The sequence below is a fragment of the Anabas testudineus genome, chromosome 11 (assembly GCF_900324465.2).
Source record: "Anabas testudineus chromosome 11, fAnaTes1.2, whole genome shotgun sequence".
In the NCBI taxonomy this organism is placed as follows: Eukaryota; Metazoa; Chordata; class Actinopteri; order Anabantiformes; family Anabantidae; genus Anabas; species Anabas testudineus.
Window position 1 is genome coordinate 21560551 of NC_046620.1, and position 22241 is coordinate 21582791.

Consider the following 22241-nt stretch of genomic DNA (forward strand, 5'->3'; position numbering starts at 1 on the left):
CGTACAATTATAACAGTCCGTCAACAAACAGCAGCCTCATGCGGTGAAGAGCAGAGATAATAAAAATCAGAATGATTTAATTAACGTCATTATTCCACGAGATTATACAGAACGGTCGTGTTTACATATAGTTAGTAATATTATAACAATTCACTTACTGGGGGTTACTACGACGAGTTAGCAAAGTTACAAGGTCGTTGCTAGCATGTCTGAGCTGTCAATGTATTGAACAAACAGTAAGTAAACTTAGCTAACTAAGCTAACGAGTAGAACTAACTAACTAAGCTAACGAGTAGAACTAATTAACTAACTAACGAGTGGAACTAATTAACCTCTCTTTTACTTTTACATGACGTGACGGTTTCTGTGTGTTTGTTGCTTGTGTAGCAGGTTGTTGAGGATGATGATGACAGGTCGTGTCCTGAGTTTGAAGCTTGCAGGGAGAGCAGCAGTCAGACTCTGTTCAAGCAGTCAACTAAAACCTTCATCCCCCTCTTCACCAAATTCCTCTTCACGGACCCAAGCTGAGAAACAGAGGCGTAGAAGAGAGCGGGAGGAGGCCATCCTTTCTAATCCACACAATGTAAGTAGGCAGGAAGCACCAGGAATAATTACTAATGGTGTAATGTTGTATTCAGTACTGACCTGCTGTGATTAAGAACTACTTCAGATATATTACATGGCACTTCCACATAGTCTTTTTTATAACAAATAAAAATGCATACAAAATAAAGTACACAACAGTGATGAGGTTGAACTGAAGTTGCTGGTGTGGTTGTGGATTTTACACACTCCAGAAAGCAGCTGCTTGGCTTGTCACACCCCACACCTCTACTTTGTAATGCAGACTCTCTGATATGTAGTCTGGGGGGAGAGACTTTTCAAGGGATGAATACTTAATAATCTCTTACTTCCTGTTTTATAATTTTTATTTGATTAAGATTCCTTAAAGTTCCTTTAGTGAGGCAACAACATGATCAAATGCAGCACCACAATCTAATGCTTATAGTGCAACCTAAACTATAACGATTTCTCCTGTAGGAACCATGACTACAGGAAATGCTGTTAGTACGACCAGCATTTCATCAGGCTGAACAGTGTTGTTCACATTGATACAAATATCATATAAAACACAACATTAACAGCAGGTATAAAACTGTTAGTGTAGTAAGTGGTTTGTATTGTTGTTCACACACATTTAGAGATATGAAAGTGGTAGTTACTGTGGAATAAATTATATAACAAAATGTCTTGACAGTTGATCTAAACACATTTTTTGCTGTGATATTTTCAGACTGCTGAAGATAGAGCAGTCATATGGAGTCAGAAGGAGACGATAGTGTACACGGCTGAAACTCCTCCTGGGAAGAAGAAAGGTGATTGACTTCTTGTTACTCGTTTTCATTATTGCTGATCCATCTGTTCCTTCTCTCTGCTGATATAAAAACTAGATTTTTCTTTGCAGATACCAGCTTGCCATTCCCTACCTCGTACAGTCCAGAGTATGTGGAGTCCAGCTGGTATCAGTGGTGGGAAAAAGAGGGATTCTTCAGTCCAGAGCAACATGTGAGAACTAACTGGAAAACTCATAAAATTATAACAATATCTTAGATAATGCTGTTGTTAATGAAATAATAGTGTCAGTTATTGAAATAGTTTACACCTCACTTTAGTAAAGCCATTTATATAAGCGATTATAAAATGTATACATACATTAATGTGTTAGTGGCAGTTGGTTGGTTTGTTGTGTAGACAGAAATATTCACCCCCTTGATGTTTCATTATAAATTAATCATGGTCGATAAAAGTTGGTGATTCTGAAAAATCAGAAAATACCTCATTAATGTCCAAGTGAAAACAGGTTTCTACAAAGTAATGTCAAATAAATGTGTAAATATGTAAGGTGAAATCAGTGTTTGCATTAATATGATCTTTATGATGGATTTCAATGAACTCCAGGGGATGTTCAGTGCCTTGGAGATTTTTTTGTATCCATCCCCTGTCTTATGCTTTTCAATCACCTGTTCTCTGAGTTGTTGGGAGTGTTCTTCTGTCCTCATGGTGTAATGGTAGCCAGGAATACTGAAGAACCAGTGACTGGACCTTTCAGACACAAGTTTCTTTATGCTGCAATCACTTGAGACGCATTCACTGCACTCAGGTGATCCTCATTTCACTAATTGTGGAACTACTATCACCAAATATCTGGACCTCTGTTGGATTAGATCAGTCATTTTAAAGGGAGTGAATATTAATGCAAACACTGATTTCATCTTATATATTTTTATTTAATTTCATTACTTTGTAGAAACCTGTTTTCACTTTGACATTAATGAGGTATTTTTCTGAATTTCTTTTTTTTGTCAAAGTCGCCAACTTTTATTGACCATGATTGATTTATACTGTCAATAAAAGGGTGAACCATCCAAAGGGGTGAATACTTTTTATAAGCACTGTATAACCAATCAAGCTTTTCACTGCTATGTGTAAACCAGTAACATCACTGTTCTTTTGTTTGGCCAGTCTTACAGTTCCTAACAGCCACACCAGCTTTCAACCTGAAACCCTTTCTTTCTTCTCTGATGTCCTCAATTAAAAGCCAAAAAAATCTCTATGCCACACATCAACATGCAGGATAACTGCACCTTTCTTACTAGGTATTAATTCAAGAAAAGATAGAAATATAAGAAGAAACATATGATGTTTGTGGAATATTATAGCACAGCTGCATGTCTAAACTGTCCTGTATTTTCATTAGCTTCAAGCCACCAACAGCAAGTAGAAATAGCAAAATTATAGAACTTTAGGGTTGGTTTTTGATTTAAACCTACAAACACAAAGATGAGAGATAATTTATTTAGATATAAATTCAAGCCATATCTCTTGGCTGAAAAAGTTATTCATGCCTTTATTTAATCCCGCCTGGATAACTACAACTCTCTGTGTTCTGCATGAGTAAAAATTCAATTCAGTTTTATTTGTATAGCGCTAAATCACAACAGAGGGAATTAATTATTGAAATTAACTCAGCATGATCTACAGGGAAGAAGCAGTCTAAGTACCAGTGAGGTCTTACAAATGAATCTACAGCTGTTGTACATGCAAAATCATCCATGCCAGTTGAACAGAGGATCTGATCATTTTTTTCTCTAATAGTTATGATTTTATTAGTAAAGAAATTCATTAAGTCATAAGTTCGACAGAGCTATGGCTCATTGTCAGCCCGGCTACAGTGCTGAAAAGAAATGTTCTTATTTGCCTCTATTAATGAGGAGTAATATGAAGTTGTAGCTTTACGCAGGGCTTTTTTATATATTATTAAACTATCTTTCCAGGCTAGGCAATATTCATCTAAATTGGTGGAACGCCACCTCCTTTCCAACTTACATGATTTCTGCTTTAAGCTACGGATTTGTGAATTTGTACCATGGAGCTAACTTCCTCTAACTCACTAGTTTCTTTTTCAGAGGAGCAGCAGTATCAAGTATTGTTCCAAGTGAAGCACCAGTATTATCAACAAGATAGATAGACTCAACTATTAACTGATCAACTTCCACACCGTATGTCAGAATAAGATCAAGGGTGTGGTTAAAACAGTGAGTGGGTTTATTTACATTTTGGGTAAAACCAATGGAGTCTAATAGTGAATTAAATGCAGTGTTGAGGCTGTTATCAACATCTACATGGATATTAAAGTCACCCACTATAATGATATAATAATAATAATAACTTTATCTGCACTAAGAACTAAATCAGATAGAAACTCTGAGAATTCAGTTAAAAACTCAGAGTAAGGGACAGGAGGACGGTACACAATAACAAAAAGGACTGGTTTTAGATTTTTCCAGTTAGGATCAGAGAGGCTAAGAGTGAGGCTCTCAAATGAATTCAAACTATGTTTAGGTCTGGGGTTGATTAACAAACTTGAGTGGAAGATTGCTGCTACTCCTCCACCCCGACCTGTGTTTCTAGGAACATGATAATTAACATGACTTGAGGGGGTCGACTCATTCAGGGAGACATATTCATCCTGCTGCAGCCAGGTTTCAGTAAGACAGAATAAGTCTATTTGATGGTCAATTATCAAATCATTTACTAACAGGGAATTAGACGAGAGAGATCTGATATTTAACAGTCCACATTTGACACTGAAAAACACCCCTAACTGTCTGAACTTAAATTGAACCATGAGAAGACACAGTGATGTTTGTACCCATCCACTGCCATCACAATGCAGTTTGAAATTTTAAACTGCTAAAGTATTCTATACTTTCACTTATTAAGCCCATACATATAGTACATACAAGGACACACTGTCTGCAAAAACTCTTCACTAAGTTCCTATTTGCAATCAGAGGTAACCATGCATTCAATGTCATGAGTGGACATACGTTTTATATCCCCTGGACAGAATTTGGAAGAATGTCCTGCAGATTTTAGGAGCAAAAGAAGCAATGTGCAGGAGAAACTGTGTGTGTGCACCTGTGTTTCAACCTGCCCATTGTTATGTCTGTTCAGGAGAGGGTACCTCACCGTGTAGATCAGACATTCTCTCTGTGTATCCCTCCACCAAACGTGACTGGGACTCTGCACCTGGGCCATGCTCTGACTGTAGCTGTTGAAGACGCTCTTGTGCGATGGTAATTTTGAACAACATAAAGTATGCAGCATGTTGTGTTCAACTGTTAATTGTCAATGGTAAAGTTATGATGCTTGAGAATCCTTATCTCTTGATCAAGCCGTAACGTATCAATTTGTAATGCACCAGGAGAAGGATGCAAGGCTACAGAGTACTGTGGGTCCCAGGATGTGACCATGCAGGAATTGCAACACAGGTATGACAACTCGATTTCTTCTTTCTCTGTTCTGGCAGTTTAAGATTTTAAGTATAGGTCTGTCCTCAAATAATTTTGATACTGTATTAGTTACAGTTCTTAGCTGTGAATATTCCTCTTGTTTATAGAGGACATGAGGTTCTTTCCCTTCAGTTCTAAGAGCAGAGACGCATCAAGCCAACGTAATCAACTAGAGGCACACTGCAAACATTAGGCCTGACATTGGCCATCAGCTTTGTGTGTCATGGCTCTACTGTAAGTGATGGTGACAAATCTACAATTTGTTCAATATAAATTAAAGTTCAACAGAAGCAGATGAGAGGCTCCATCAGCCTGAACCAGTTCAATCCTGTGTGTCTTTAGTGCTACTGTTCCTCTGCTGCTGCTCAACAGGGAAACACTGTCATTGGAAGCAGAAATTTCTAATATAAAGAATGTAACTTTGGGAGATATTCAGTTAAAGTCAGATCACCAAAGCTTCATATTAGCTCCAGTTCTAGCTCTAGTTGTAAACCTGGATGGTTGTGAACCTAACAATTGTTTGGTCAATATAAAAATCAGGATTAACTTGGTTTCTTACTTTCCGACCTTCCTTAACAGTGTAAACCCTGCTATTCACCTGTTCCCCTTCTCTGTAAGGAGTATCCTCAGTTCTCAAACGAGTTTGTGTGTATTATTGTATTAGACAGTGGTGGAGAGGAGACTGCTGAGGGAAAAAGGGAAACACAGACAGGACTTCACCCGGCAGGAGTTTCTACAGGAGGTGTGGAAATGGAAGAAAGAGTGAGTCTTCATGTTAATACCATCACTTCAAATCTACTGTTTAGTCGACACCATGTTTGCCTCACAAAGTCAAGTTCTGTTTTTCTCTGTGTGTGTTTCACAGGAAAGGAGACGAGATCTACCACCAGTTAAGGACGCTTGGAGCTTCCCTGGACTGGAGCAGAGCCTGTTTCACTATGGATCCAGTAAGACTCCATTTATAACCTGTTTAAAACCAGTGTATTGCAAATGATGCTGTTTTCAAACCCTACATGTCTAATACCAGGGCTGTGTGTCATTTCCATTGTACCTATTATCAGGGTATAAATACATTGTATGCAGCATGTCATATGTGTATATTAATATAATTAAGCACCGGTCTGCTATTGTTAACATCAGTACTAGCGTGGTGTGTAGGTACATACTGTTGAAGCTTTTGTCTTGCTGATTATTTTGTTTTAGGGGTTTTCCAGGGCCGTGACTGAGGCCTTTGTAAGACTGTGTGACTCTGGTCTGATTTATCGCTCAGAGGGTTTGGTCAACTGGAGCTGTTCTCTGGAATCTGCCATCTCCGACATAGAGGTGATACAGCTCCACATAGATTAAAATTCAGTGCAACAGGTGGAAAAATATAACGTGCAGCACTAATAGGTCATCAGACAGCAACCCTCAATTTTTTTAAATGTTGTTTTAGTTAAAATGATCATCTTTATATTTTTTAAGAAACTCTTTATATAAGATGTGTTTTGCTTATTTGAAGTTGTACAATAGTAAGTCTCTTCTAGATTAGACTAACTTGTACTTGTAATTAGATTGAAAGTGTTATTTGTAAGAATAAAATTAATTTCCTTTAATAAAATGTGAACTTTGTGCATTTGTCGTCAGGTGGACTCGAAGGAGTTGTCTGGGCAGACCATGTTGTCTGTTCCTGGATATGAAAACAAGGTGGAGTTCGGAACTATGTTCACATTTGTGTATCCTGTGGAAGGCCAAGGTGAGCGTTTGTGACTGTCTGAAGTATGATACAGTAACGTGGACTTGTTGTGTTTTATGTTAGATAATTCCCTTTCTTTCCTTTAGATGGAGAGGTGGTCGTGTCCACTACACGTCCAGAGACTATGTTGGGAGATGTGGCTGTAGCGGTTCACCCTGACGATCCTCGATATCAGGCTAGTATGCGTTTTTGTTTTAAGGAGAGTGGGGCTGAGAGGTGAGGGATCTCACTTTAAACAGAATACTGTATAAATATGACCTCAAATGTTCATGCAAGTGTTTAAACTTGAAAAAAGGAACGCAGTTGACAATGCTTCCCTGATCCAGAGGCAGCAAAGAAGATCCACATCATGATACCGCCACAACCATGTTTCACAGATGGGATAGTGTTCCTATGCTAGAATACAAATGCAGAGTTGCCAACATGACAGATCTCCTCTGTCCACAGACCAGTGTTCGAGTAGCCTTCAGCTAATCCACAAGACCGTGACCCAGACAGAGAGCAATGTTCTATTTGGAGAGTAGTGGCTTCCTCCTTCCTTCTGCAACTGTCATGAACACCAGTGTTGTTCAACATTCCCGCCATTATATTAGCTACTGCAAGAGAGATTTCAGTATACTAGACCTTAGCCTAAGTTTCTGTGACGTTGGACTGTTACACGCCTACTCTTAGTGTGATCTTTGTTGATCTAACACTGCTGGGGAGGTACAGAAGGATCTCTACATGGATAATATGTGTGGACTGGAGGAGGTGATATGGATAAAGCTACTTTACATACCTTAAAGTAACCTCTGTGTAAAACTATAATTCAATAAAATGTTATTTAGCAAGATAAAATGTCCCAAATCACAACATAAGTCATCTCAAGGCGTACGAAATATGTAAGAAAACCCAACAATCCCACCTGAGCAGCACTAGGCCACAGTGGAGAGGAAACTTTCCCTCTAGATCAGGAGTGTCAAACTCAAATTCGCAGTGGGCCGAAATTAAAAACTGGGACGAAGTCGTGGGCCAAACTCAATCTTTATTTTAAAATTAATTACAATTGTACATGTTTTCCCATCTCTCCAGATATGTAATGTTGAACCTTTTTATATGGAAACAAACTTTAGTTTTGCATAAACATTGAATCTGGAGCAAGCAAAGCTTAATATAATAAACAAATGAGAAATTTGAAATAAAACACATCAGTGGTATTCATTTCTTATTTTGTCTCTATCTGTAGTCTTTCAAGTTCCTTATTAATGAAAATCTTTTTTCACAGACCAGCAACAAAACAACAACAAAAAAAAATTACTTCTATGAAAATGCAATCTTTCAACTATTAACAGTCCATGCCTTGAAGTAGAAAAAGTGCATAAAGACAGCATCATTCAAGTTCAGTTTGCTAAGCTCTGATTTACTCTAATGCACATTGGTTCAAGTCAGATTCCTGGCATCTCCTCTTAGATGTCTGGGGTTCGGCTCTGAGCTGAGGAAATCCTCAAGATTGAGTGAAGGTGTTCATCAGTGAGACGACTCCTGAGTGGTGTTTTGTTCATCTTCATCAACATAGATATGTGCTGCCGAACATAGAGAGTATTTGAGCAGCTTGGGTATGGAGTTGGGGCAGTGTGTCAGGGAGGAAACATGGAAACTGAGCAGCACCCACAGAGTCATACTTTGACTTGAGCGTGTTACTACAGTGCAGTTCAGTCAGCTCCATTAGGAGGTTGGTTGGTGCACTTTCCACGTCAACGTCACTGCAAACGGATTACTTAGCAGTTCAAATCTGCATTACAGAGTCGTGAAATAGCCGGGTAAACTTGGTGCAGACACGCTGAGGTTTTTAGCAAACTGTGCACTTGGCCTCTTTCATTTCACCATTTTTGAGGAGTTGTGGATTAAGTTTGTCCGAGGTGACTAGTTGCATGGCTGCTAATGATTGTCAACAGAAAAGGAGGGGGTGCTTGACGGTCTCGACTGATGCGCCAACACACTAACAAACATTCCGGGATTTACGTATAGTATTAGAGGTGTATACGCTGTATACTGGAGGGCCAGCTCTAACACGCATTTGATGTGATCTCATCTAAACCAGAGGTGTCTGACACCTCTGGTTTAGATAATTCATTGTTGAACTTAACTCAGCATGATCTGTAGGGAAGAAGCAGTCTCAGTATAAGTGAGGTCTTACAAATGAATGAAAAAAAAAACTCCTGTTGAACCACGAGTCAAAAGTCAGATTTTAATTTTAGTATCATTTTAATTTATTATTCATTTTGTCAGTTCCAAGTTATTGAACTGATCAATGTGAGTTTTTCTTTCTCTAATGGAAGGGCACCAACAATTTTGTCCTTGTTTGTTAAATACCTTAAAGAAGTGCTGTTCACTGTTTAGTTCACACTAGTCCAACAGCATCAGTGAGTCCCATACTGTAAATCATATAGCAGCTGATACATGTATGTATCTTCTCATGTAATGTAGTATGTTTAATACCAACAAACACACACCGGATCTTACAACTAACATTTGGTAAAATAAGCCTGCTTACTGTATATTTCTACTTTGTTCCAGGCTGTTCATGGGAAACAGTGCAGACACCCCTTCACTGACAGACTCCTGCCCATCATCACTGATCCAATGGTGGACATGGAGCTTGGAACAGGTGACAACAGCCCTCTCTCTCTTGCTGAGAGAGAATACCTGCAAATTCAAAGAGCACTTTCTCTAACTGATTGACTTGACCTGATTGACCTAAGAGCATAATGTTTATTTCACTTTCTTTGAAGATTTAGTTTGAAATTTTCAACCAAACCTACATACTGTTAGAGGTTTGGTTTCCTAAACTGCACAGTATAACTCTGGGCATGATAGATGCATCGCTTCACCTGCCTATCTTCTTACCCTGATGCACCATCACTCTGGAACAGAGTAAATCTGGACTTTGGTAGTTTCATTAATCTCAAGAAGCTCACCACTTGTTTATGACATTGAACGTGTGTATTTTGCCCACTCTGGGACATGCTAAGTGACTTGTTTCTCTGATGTGAGCTGTCATGTTTGTTGTAGGGGCAGTCAAGGTGACTCCTGCTCACGACCATACCGACTTCCTGCTTTCACAGAGACACTCACTGCCACGCCTTACTGTTATCGGTGGAGATGGAACCATGACGCCTCTGTGCGGACAGTGGCTGGAGGTACATGAACACCACTAAGCTGAAGTGTTATTATTGATGTGAGGTTGCAGTCAACAATTTGCAGGCCTTACACAGTTGCAACAGCCTGTTTAAGATTATTACATCCAGTGCTTTGCTTATTTTCCACTAGCATTGGGATTTTTTAATGGCTGTGTTTAATAAATACACATTGTGTTTGTCTACAGTTGTGTATTAGACGAAAATCGGATCACATTTTTTGATCAGTGGGGTTCACATACTTTGTCTTGCCACGGTATCTTTATCCCAGCTCCTGTTGTCATTTTGCTTTGTTTAAGGGAGTGAAGCGTTTTGATGCCAGGCAGCTTGTTGTGGATGCCCTGGTTGAGAAGAAACTGTTTAGAGGAAATAAGAGTCATGCCATGACTTTACCTATCTGTAGGTAAAGGAACACACACACTCTCACACCACTGTTTCCAGTTAATACAAGGTTTTTGTATTAACAGACATTTTATATTACACTGTATCATAGAGGAAACTTGAATTCACTGTTATGCAAATGAAAAACCCTTGTTAGTTGAATGATATGATGCATTCAAAGTAAGACACTGTACATTTGTACAATACTGCCAACAGCTAACATCATAAGTTACTATAGTAATAGTTGAGAATATAGTCCTGTTAGAAATGACATCAAAGACAACATGTCAAACAACATGTAATACAGGAGTGAAATACTAAATTGCTTTATAGAGTTTAATACAAAGGTTTAATTTCTACTCTAGACAGAGAAGGGGTGTTACTGATTTGTGATCTGTGTTGCTTTCAAAACTCTATAAACGTTATCCTGTTACTGCTCGGCCATCATAGGCCAGGGGAGAACATGCCTTGTGCTAGTTAAAAACATTGAGTCATTTCAGTTGTTTGAGATGAACCATATGCAGAAACATGTTTGCTACATATAAACATGACATTATTTAACCTGGATTTTGTCTGTCTGGCTCCATACAGGCTACCGTACCTTGGTGGTGAAGGTTTTTTTACAGCTGTAAGGAATACCTGCAGATTTAAAGAGCACTTTCTCTAACTGATTGACTTGACCTGATTGACCTAAGAGCATAATGTTTATTTCACTTTATTTGAAGATTTAGTTTGAAATTTTCAACCAAAGCCACATACTGTTAGAGGTTGGGTTTCCTAAACTGCACAGTATAACTCTGGGCATGATAGATGCATCACTTCACCCGCCTCTCTTCTTACCCTGATGCACCATCACTCTGGAACAGAGTAAATCTGGACTTTCGTAGTTTCATTAATCTCCTCAGATGTTTTCTTTGATTCATGACAATAATTTGACCCTTCTGAAACAGATTAAAATCTTTTCCACGACCACAGGATGTGTCTTCTGACATGGTTGTTTAAGAAATGAGAAGCTACTCACTGCATTAGTTAAGGTTAAATAACTTGTTGCCAGCTGGAAAACAATCTTCCATACAGTAATTATCCAGTGGGAGGCTCCTACCTATTTGCTTAGTTAAATCCGGGTTGTGGCTTTTTTGTTGGATGGGCAGAGTATATGAGACATACAGTAATAGGATATGACAAATAATAATCTTTTTGTGTCATGCCTGTATCTGTTCCACTAGAACAGATACATTGCATTGTTACATCCTCTTAAACTGTAGCTATGTTTCAATTCAGCATCCTTCAAAGGACGCTGTCAGCGTGGCCTACAATAACATCAGGACATCTCAAGAGTCTTGAAATAACCTTGCCTGCAAAAGATCCATCCAACCATTGTAGAAGGGCACATTTCTCAGCTGCATTTAAACAACACACGGTCTCAATCAGTCATATTTCTGTAGCTCATCTATTGGTGTTTCAAAAGAACCACGCCTTTATGCAGCCTAAACCTGAAATGTGGTTGTGTGTGCAAACTTTTTCTTTACTCCTGGAGTCACAAACATATAGCTGTAAACGGATTTGTAATCGTGCTTTCCTTCATCCTCCAGAAATACGACACTGTCAAGTGAAAGGAAATGCTCTTACTTATTTGTGCTTTCTGTCTTTGTTCCTTCCATCCCTCTTGTCTTAGCCGGTCAGGAGACGTTATTGAACCTCTTTTAAAGAAGCAGTGGTTCGTCCGCTGTGATGACATGGCTAAAAAAGCTATACAGGTGTGTGGCTGTGAGATGTTGATGTTTAAGTCAAGATTTATAGTTGCATCACATACTGGATCCACCATGCAGCAACATGATAGACAAGTCATGTTATTTCATCAGTTAACGCTTTGACAACATTTATCACAACTAAATGCGGCTTTGTTTCTGCGTCAGGCTGTGGAAGACAGACAGCTGGAAATCATCCCTCACTTCTACACCAAGACGTGGAAGAACTGGCTGTCCAACATCAGGTAGACTCTCCTCACCTTTTGAGTTTGGACTGATTTGATGTGTACAGTAGTCAGAGGATGAACAGTAACGCCGTGTGCCATTGTTACTGATGGGACGTGTGCTAAATGACACCAGCCTGATGATGAATGAGCTCTTGTTTCAAAGTGTAGCTTATTAACAATGCAGCACTGTTTCCTTTGCAGTGATTGGTGTATTTCCAGGCAGCTCTGGTGGGGTCATCAGATCCCTGCTTATCGAGTGGAGCTTCCTAACTCTACTGACAATCCAGAGGTTAGGCCTGAGCTTATTAGTATGTTTATAATGCAAACCTCAATACAAACAATGGTTATAGAAGAGGATGACTTGTCTGGTGCACACCCCACATTATCCTTTGTGTCAGTCTGTCCTACACTGTTGTGTAGGTTTCTTACACTGTGTGTTGTTTATGTAGGAGCAGTGGGTTTGGGGACGGAGTGAGGACGAGGCCCGACACAGAGCTGCTGCCAAATATGGACTGAAGGCAGAAGACATCACTTTGACTCAGGGTGACTGATCTTCACATGTTCCCATTAAAAACTATCCCATTAGACTTTTTATCACAAAAAAAACAGTATCTTTGCTCTTTGCTAAGGGTAGTCATAGCACAGCGGCAGTAGTAAAAGTGGTCGTAGTAGATATAAAAGCAATAATACAAACTCCATTTCCAGTTTTCTAAAATCTAACAAAAACTAAAATCTTAGTTTTTTACACTGTAAGCAGATTTACTTCTGTGACTTCTGTTTCTTAATGACACCTGTAACTGCAGCATCCAGTGGATATTCAGAGACTTAGAGATGGCCTGAACTCGTTTTTAGGCTCTGTATACAGATGTATTTCTTTCTTGCTTATATCCTCCTACTTTCTGTTTCAGATCCTGATGTCCTGGATACGTGGTTCTCCTCTGGGCTGTTTCCCTTCGCCATGCTGGGCTGGCCAGAACAGGTACCACACTACCTGCACTTTCTCCAGCTGACCCTAGTCCTCCATAAACAGCCCCACACCTTTTTGTGATAACCCCACACTCACCTTCCACAGACTGCTGACCTTCAGTGCTTCTACCCCAACTCTATTTTGGAGACGGGCAGTGACCTCATCTTCTTCTGGGTGGCAAGGATGGTGATGCTGGGCACAGAGCTGACCGGACAGCTGCCCTTTAAACAGGTACTCATAATGAGAAGCCTAAAACAAAGTCACAGTCACACAGAGGGCTGGCCCATCCTGTTTATTCTCTGGTTCTGTCCTGTCTCTCAGGTTCTGTTTCACTCTCTGGTGAGAGATAAACATGGCAGGAAGATGAGTAAATCTCTGGGAAATGTCATCGACCCATTAGATGTTATACACGGAGTTTCTCTGGAGGTAAGGTGTCAGGAGACATATTTCTGTTTATGACTCGCTAATATCAATTTCTCACAATGATGGGTCGGCGCTGGTCCTTTAAAGTGGCAAAAGAAATGTAATCTGAGCATGCTCAGTCAACCTAGTTAAGTAGTAACAAAACACTGTCTGCCCAAGGCAAGGCTGCAGTTGCCAGCTGGCCTCTCCCAGCTCAGCTCTAAGTCAGACATTTGGTTTTGGGTCTTTGTTTATAGAAAGAAACAGTGACCTAAGATATGATGCCTCACCACAACCATAGGCTTACCACAAACATGGACTTCCATATTCACAAAAAGCTGTTTGTAAAAGGTGTATGCATCATGCTGTACATTGTTTGTGATATGAGAAGAGTATTAGTGTCAGACTGACATATCTGTTCTGTAGGGAAGTGACGGTGCAGCTGATCAGCACTCATGGCACAGATGTCTGTTCTAATTTGCTCAAAAGACATTTTTTAAAAAACCACCTCCCCTTATTTTTTCTTTCTCTTCTTAGAGACTGCAAGAGAAAGTGAAGGAGGGAAATCTTGACCCCAGGGAGCGACTGGTTGCCATGGAAGCACAGGTCAGCTCCCCTCTCTCTTATCTGACTTTGTTTCTGGCTGACTGAGCACACTCATTACTTCATCTCTTATCTGTCTGCTCCATCTGCTTCCCCACAGAGGAAAGACTTCCCGAAAGGGATCCCTCAGTGTGGGACTGACGCTCTGAGATTTGCCCTTTGCTCTCACAAGATGCAGAGTGAGTAACTCTCATCTTTGTTCACTTCACCTGACCAGGAATACCATTTGTCAGAGTAAATGAGTGTGTAGAGTGAATCTGTTGCAGGAAAATATGCAGCTTTTTCTACAATGCGAGTGACAGAGGTGATGTGAGGGACTGCAGTGGAAAACTGACAGGACTAAAGATGTTTTACTCACATCTTTGAAACTCGTCTATTCAGTTCTGGCAGGTGACGCTACACTGCATCAAGCTGAACTGCTCTCTGTTTTGTACATAGCTAGAACTTAACTGTGGAAAATATATCATGATTATAATGGAACTATTTTATCCACTTTCTTTCACTGTGAAGTGAACAGTAGACTTACTAAGTAATCCATGTGTGTGCTTGTACAACTAACAGATCAACCAACAGGCCGTTCACTGTACAATCTATAGTGTTTTCCTTCACACTCTGGGATTGATGTTTTCTCTGCCTACCCAGGAGAAGACATCAGTCTGTCAACCTCTCAGGTCTTGAGCTGCAGACACTTCTGTAATAAAATGTGGCAGACGCTGAGGTTCACACTGGGAGTACTGGGGCAAAGCACAACACCGGTGGGAACACTGCAAGAGGTATAGCAAGAACATTGCCTATTGAACTGCGCTTCATTCAAATTTTTATTCACTGTATGTACTGTGAACCCTGAACTCCTGACTAAACTGTTGACTGCCAAGTAAAATCTAACTTAAAACAAAGGCAACCTGAGCAACCAGTACTAGTTTTAAATTAGAACTGGTAAAAAGGTAAAAAGTTTTTCCCATACCTGAATAGCTGAAGCCAGCTCTGGTCTGCACTTTGACTACGGCCCTGAAGCAGTGAAACTTCACCACAACATTACACTGTCTCTTCCATGCTTGACCACAATTACATGTATGTTGAATTCTGTGTTTGGTTTACACCAGTGGAAACAGAACCCCTGTTTTCTATTTGACCTTTGACTCGTCGACTAGTCCAGTCCAATGTCTGACGATCATCTGTGAGTTGTGGCAGAACTCAGATGAGCCTTTCTGTTCTTCTCAGTTAACAGTGGTTTTATTCTTGCCACTTTCATACCCTATAGCCCTGTAGTTTGTCTTGGATGTTTTGCGACTTCCTGGATGAGTCGTCACTGTGATCTTGGACTGATTGTGGAAAGTCTGACATTCCTGGGAAAGTTCCCTATTGTTCCAAGTCGTGTCCATTTAGTAGACAGTGTCTCTGTGAGGATCTGTGGTGTCCACAAGCCTCAGAAATCACTGATCAGTCGTCCAACCTTCAATCAAACGTTTTTTGTATGTATCATTGAAGGAGCTTGATATTACATCATGTTTTTGCTTCAGGAATTACAGTTTTCATTTAAAACTTGTCATTTGTGATTGCTCAGATTTGTTTTCTGTTCAATTGTATTCGAACATTGAACTGTTTGGTTTGCACGACTGTAGTATTGCAGGAAAAAGGCTAAGCTTGTCTTAACCTTAAGAAGATTTTCAAATGATAAATTAGTATCATTTCTAATTAAAACCAGTACTGACAGAAATCTACAGCCTCTACAGGAAATCTTTGTGTGTCACTGAGGTGGGTTTGCCCAAAAAACCTGCTGGTTTGCATCGCCACACGTCACTTTGTGGTGCAAAACAGGAAGACAGAGCTGTTCATCTTGTACTAAGAAAACAAAGTCAGACAGTTAAACAGCCTTTAGTGCCAGCTGTAACAGACGATGGAGGGAAGGACTGGATAATGTGAAAAAAAAACAAAAAACTGTTTGAATAAAGTCCTACAAATGTTTGTGTCTATAGCAACAAACTCCACACAACAGTGAAAGATCTTTATTTGACACTGGTGGTAGCAGCAAAGCTTTGTTAAAGGTCACTTAGACACTGAATAAAGTACTGTCCATGCTACTATCTCTAACCATGTCCTGCTTTGTATGTAAATGTTGAACTATTCCTTTAAGTTTCAAAGAACCACTCATCGTTAGACGTTAGTTTATGTCTGACTTTAAATTATGGCAATACCTCGTACAATTAAATTTCCCATGATTCATCAGTTGCAGTGATTTGAAATTACATAGCTTTAAGTTGTCTGCTCACATTTTAAACTGACCTAGTAAAAGAAGAGTGAGAGCATCAAACAGCCATTCTGGTCCCAGCCACGATGGTGACTATCAGGTGGAAAATACGTCAAACGTTGATGAGAGAAACACATAAATCTACAGTGACACAGGAATCAGTCATGTACTCGAGCACAAAGCTAAACGTGCGATGAAGGAAGTGTGTTAAATATTTCCATTTCATTTCCATTTTCCAGACAACTCCTGTGAGCAGCGTGGACCGATGGATCTGTTCCAGACTCTACAGCACAGTATTACAGGTTGAGCAGGCCTTTGAAGCCTATGAACTGCACACAGTCACATCTGCCCTGTACTCCTTCTGGGTCCACAACCTGTGTGATGTCTACATGGTGAGAAGCATCACTTTCAACAAGAGTGGTTTGAAAATTACATACTGCTTCCTCCTTCTGTTGTTTCTGTGGTAATCTACTTATGTTCAGTCTAAAAGAAGAAGAATATATTTTGAATTATTCATGTCAACAGTCACATGGTAACAAACAGATCAAAATGAATAACGTCAGTGTTTGAGTTCAGCTAACAGATTCCTAAGCGAGGAAATGTGATTGTTATTTCCTCCCGTGTCTCCGTAGGAGTGTGTGAAGCCTGTGCTGGTCCAGACTGACACAGAACACAGTGGCAGAGTGGGGCACGTGGCCAGCACCATCCTTTATCACTGTGTGTCTATGTCTCTGGCCTTGGTCTCCCCCTTCATGCCCTTCATCACTGAGGAACTGTGGCAGAGACTCAACCCATTCCGACCTGGAGTTGCTGTCCAGGGCAGCCTGTGTTTACAGCCGTACCCCTGCTCCTCTCAGCTGGTAGGACCACGGCCATTAGTCCGCCTCATAGCCACAACAATAGCTAATTTGAAATATTTCCTTGCTTCTATTGCATTTTGTGATCATCTTCTGTCTAGATATATTTTCAGTTTTTAACCTATTGTGAGACATTTGTCCACAGTTGCCCAAAAAGCAACCAATCAACCAATAAGGCATTGATGTACCTTGACCTTGGACTGCAGCTTGTACCTCTTTGGAAGTTGTCCTTTGTGTTATGCTGATGTGTCTTTTTGAACCTCTCCATCACACCAGGCACACTGGCATTTCCCTGAAGAGGAAAGAGATTTCCTGCTTGTCCAGGAAGTGATCCGAGTGGCTCGCTCACTACGAGCCCAGTGTGGCATGACCAAAGAAAAACCTGCCAGTAAGTCATGTAATAGTTGTAAACAGCCATTTCAAATCTATCTTTGTACTCATACAGGCTTAAATACTGCTGTTTATCAGTTGTGATAAAAGAAACAAAATTGAGGTTTATTGTCATGTCCACAAATAGCCATCACAGAAAGTACATATATACAAAGGAACACAGTGTTAGTTTAAGCACTGCTATCGCAGCAAATGCAACTTGCTGTTTTTTTATGATTATTATTTGTATGATTGAAGTGAAAAGTGATGATGAAAAATCATAACCATTTGTGTACCATTCAATATTGATAGTAGAGTTGTTTAAGGACTGAGTTTGTCTGTCTGGTTTGATGAGCCAGCTTTCAGTAAAGATATCAGGACTTTATTTCCCACTGGTCATCCACCATACAGCCATGAATATTTGTATATAAATCATTAATACATGATGCATATGTTTCATGAATCGACTAGAAAATCTACGTTGTATATTGATTTTCAAACACTGCTACTGGTGTACAGAAGATCCTGGCAGTTTTTTCTTTTGTTTGTTACAGTTACTGAAATATTTGGTCTGCAAGGGTCCAAAACAAGAAGGATGGAAGTATTACTTACATATTTATTTCCACCTTGCTTGTGGGTTGTGTGTTTCAGTGTGGGCAGTGTGTTCACCCAGCCAGGCCCAGATCCTCCTTCGCTTTGGTTCTGCTGTTTGGACTTTAAGCCGGATCTCCAGCCTCCATATCTACTGTCCTCAGATAGGAGACACCCACCTCCCTGTCCACACCACTCCTCCACCTAAAGGAAGCGTAATAGGTGTGGTGGACCATACATGTCAGCTCCACCTTCACATCCAGGTCTGTTTCAACTGCAGCCATTAAGTGTCTCTCAAAATGACAAATATATTGCAGGTGTAATACAGCTGCCAGTATTACAACATCTTAATAGATGACAAATTATTATCAACTGGTTTTGCTTCATTTAATCTTTTAATATATTTTCAAGAAAAAAAATCTAGTTTTAATATGAGAGCATCTTAACATTTACAAACAAAATGATTAATTATTAGGATAGTGGCTGGATAGCATAGTGCTAGGATCGCCACCCTGTACCTCCAGTAGGGGTCCTTAAGCAAGCTCTCCTTACGGTTAGCATGCCTTAGCCGTGTACCTCACTTGTAAGTCACTTTGGATAAAAGTGTCTGCTAAATGTAAATGTAATATAAAAAGTAGATGTAACACCCGATCAGAGGAGCAGAGGATCATTTTACTGTCAAGTATAACCTGCAGAAAGTATGATATATTGAATGTTAAATGTACTTAGAAATCCTAAATTTAAAAAAACGAAATGCAAACCAGAATATGATGGCATGCTGATTTGTCCCCGTTTAGGGGTTGATGGTGGTAACGACTAACATACAGTATAACTGACACACAGTGTTATTTCCCCTCTCAGAGTGGAATAAACGTGGACAAACAGATCCTGCAGCTCTCCCAGCGCAGAGAAAAGCTGCTTCCAAAGCTGGAGAAAATTGTCTGCAGAGTCCAATCACCAGACTACGTCACCAAGGTTCCTGCTCATGTCAGGCTGCAGATGGACAGTAAGGTGAGCACAGTCACGTGTATGAGAGCTGCTGAGGTTTATTAGAATAAGTTATTGTTAAGCTTTTGATTTTTCTGTTAGATTTTTGTTAGAATAAAACCAGAAAGACTAAATCAGCAGGGTTTTATGGAAAACTTCCCTTGATCCAAACAGATTTGTTACTTATTATTATTATTGTATTTATTATTATTATTGTTATTATCATTATTATTATTATATGAAATTATTGATACTGATTTTGTTCTTGCCCACCGCATTGATCTAGAGTGAAATGTCTTAATAACGAATAACTATAACTGTATTGCTGTGTAATCTAGTCAAATTCTTCCCAGAGAGTATATTTTTCTATTATTCAGCCAGCAGTTCTTAGTCAGCTTACTCTTTGAATGAAATGTCGCAGTTTCTACTGAGACACTGGATTGATTTTAGTGTCATTTATAATTTCAAATGATGAGATGTTGAATATACTAAAGTAAACATATACAAATACACTGAACAGTTAGTGAGGCTCAAGATAATTACAGATGGCTCTCAAAAATTTTGAATATCAGGAAAAAGTTCATTTGTTATATTTTAGATTAATCACATATAAAAGTAAACTTTTTAAGCATTTTTTTTTATTTCAGTGGTTACAGCAGATGAAAATCCAACATCTCAGAATATTAGATTATTTTATGTTGAATTTGAGTAAAGTACCATTCGTACAGAAGATGATCATCCCACACGAGGAGCGTAATCAGAGAAAGTTATTTCTGAAAGAGCTGGCAGTTCACACAGTACTGTATCGAAGCATACAGTGAGGGAAAAAATTATTTGAACCCCAGCTGATTTTGTAAGTTTGCCCACTAACAAAGAAATGATCAGGCTATAATTTCAATGGTAGGTTTATTTGAACAGTGAGACACAACAATGACAAAAAAAATCCAGAAAAATGCGTTTCAAAAAGAGTTATAAATTAATTTGCATTTCCATGAAGGAAATAAGTATTTGATCCCTTCGAAAAACGTGCTTTAGTACTTGGTGGCAAAACCTTTGTTGGCAATCACAGAGGTCAGCCGTTTCTTGTAGTTGGCCACAAGGTTTGCACACATCTCAGGGGGGATTTTGGCCCACTCCTCTTTGCAGATCCTCTCCAATGTTTGGCAACTCCAACCTTCAGCTCCCTCCACAGATTTTCTATGGGATTAAGGTCTGGAGACTGACTAGGCCACTCCATGACCTTAATATGCTTCTTCTTGAGCCAGTGATTTGTTGCCTTAGCCGTGTGTTTTGGATCATTGTCATGCTTGAGTACCCAACCACGACCCTTTTCAATGCCCTGACTGAGGGAAGGAGGTTCTCACCCATCATTTGACGGTACATGGCCCCATCCATCCTCCCTTTGATGCGGTGCAATTGTCCTGTCCCCTTGGCAGAAAAACACCCCCAAAGCATAATGTTTCCACCTCCATATTTGACAGTGGGGATGGTGTTTTTGGAGTCATAGGCAGCCTTCCTCCTCCTCCAAACACAGCGAGTTGAGTTGATGCCAAAGAGCTCGATTTTGGTCTCATCTGACCACAACACTTTCACCCAGTCTTCCTCTGAATCAGTCAGATGTTCAGTGGCAAACTTCAAACTGGCCTGTAGATGGGCTTTCTTGAGCAGGGGGACCTTGCGGGCACAGTAGGATTTCAGTCCTTCACGGCGTAGTGTGTTACCAACTGTTTTTTTGGTGACTATGGTCCCAGCTGCCTTGAGATCATTGACAAGTTCCTCCCGAGTGGTTCTTGGCTGATTCCTCACCGTTCTCATTATCATTGAAACTCCACGAGGTGGGATCTTGCATGGAGCTCCAGACCAAGGGAGATTGGCAGTTAATTTATGTTTCTTCCATTTGCGAATAATTGCACCAACTGTTGTCACCTTCTCACCCAGCTGCTTGGCGATGGTGTTGTAGCCCATTCCAGCCTTGTGTAGGTCCACAATCTTGTCCCTGACATCCTTGGAAAGCTCTTTGGTCTTGGCCATGGTGAAGAGTTTGGAATCTGGATTGATTGATTGCTTCTGTGGACAGGTCTCTTTTATACAGGTAACGAGCTGAGAGGGCTGCCAATGTCAGCTCGTTACCTGTATAAGATCCACCTGGGAGCTAGAGATCTTGCTGACGGATAGGGGATCAAATACTTATTTCCTTCATGGAAATGCAAATTAATTTATAACTCTTTTTGAAACGCATTTTTCTGGATTTTTTTTGTCATTGTTGTGTCTCACTGTTCAAATACACCTACCATTGAAATTATAGCCTGATCATTTCTTTGTTAGTGGGCAAACTTACAAAATCAGCTGGGGTTCAAATAATTTTTTCCCTCACTGTATCTATATATAGGTATATATATATATATATATATATATCTATATATATATATCTATATATATATATATATATATATATATATATATATATATATATATATATATATATATATATATATATATATATATAGATATGTATATATATATATATATATCTGTGTGTGTATATATATATATAATATAAAATTATGAGTGCAAACATTCATAATTTCATCAAATCACTTTGTAAACCCAAGTACAGAATGAAAATATGAGTCTCCAGTCTCAAAAAGCTCAGAAGAAGAGGGATATTCCAACTATATATCACAGAGTTTAGACAAGTTTCAACTTCTCTGGAAATGGGGATTGTAGAGTTTAATTATCATAAATAACCCCAAGAACTGTATCGTTAGTAGTATACAAATTTGACAACACTGTGGTAAAATGTCAGTCTGACTGAAATCTTTATCTTTTTCTGGTGTTAAGGTGTCAACATTGCAGCAGGAACTAAAAACCATTGAGGACCAGCTGCAGGTGCTTCAAGCGACTCAAACAACAGAATAACTCCAGTATCCATGCATCATAGTAACTGTGTAGACTACTGGACATGAGCACTGATGATGAACTGTTCCTAATGATATCTAAGCCAGAGACATCTATACTGCTTGAATAAAAAATAATATAACATAATATTACTAATATGTTCTTCATGTTTCATCCTGTCATGAACCTCTGTGAT

At 39.5% G+C, this 22241-nt stretch overlaps 1 protein-coding gene across 1 annotated transcript; it reads left to right on the forward strand.

The window, feature by feature from the left end:
- The first annotated feature begins 12 nt into the window (after positions 1–12).
- vars2 (valyl-tRNA synthetase 2, mitochondrial) lies at positions 13–22192 on the forward strand. Its single transcript, XM_026347478.1, has 30 exons — positions 13–236; positions 388–583; positions 1295–1376; positions 1466–1566; positions 4519–4640; positions 4769–4835; positions 5521–5618; positions 5722–5803; positions 6060–6179; positions 6483–6591; positions 6678–6766; positions 9148–9238; positions 9643–9770; positions 10067–10170; positions 11824–11905; positions 12065–12141; positions 12325–12412; positions 12573–12666; positions 13032–13102; positions 13196–13321; positions 13412–13516; positions 14030–14098; positions 14196–14274; positions 14738–14868; positions 16583–16735; positions 16976–17203; positions 17477–17588; positions 18221–18423; positions 19022–19171; positions 21989–22192. Exons 2-30 carry the CDS (start codon positions 401–403, stop codon positions 22064–22066), a joined length of 3222 nt encoding a protein of 1073 aa, XP_026203263.1. The 5' UTR covers positions 13–236; positions 388–400; the 3' UTR covers positions 22067–22192.
- The last annotated feature ends 49 nt before the right edge of the window (positions 22193–22241 follow it).

What these genes read in the sequence shown, in the direction of transcription:
- vars2 (XM_026347478.1), top strand. Translation starts at nt 401, where the DNA reads ATGATGATGACAGGTCGTGTCCTGAGTTTGAAGCTTGCAGGGAGAGCA. An exon ending in TGGCTAAAAAAGCTATACAG is followed by an intron (nt 11,906 to 12,064) that starts GTGTGTGGCTGT and finishes TTTCTGCGTCAG; the next exon opens with GCTGTGGAAGACAGACAGCT. An exon ending in GGCTGCAGATGGACAGTAAG is followed by an intron (nt 19,172 to 21,988) that starts GTGAGCACAGTC and finishes TCTGGTGTTAAG; the next exon opens with GTGTCAACATTGCAGCAGGA.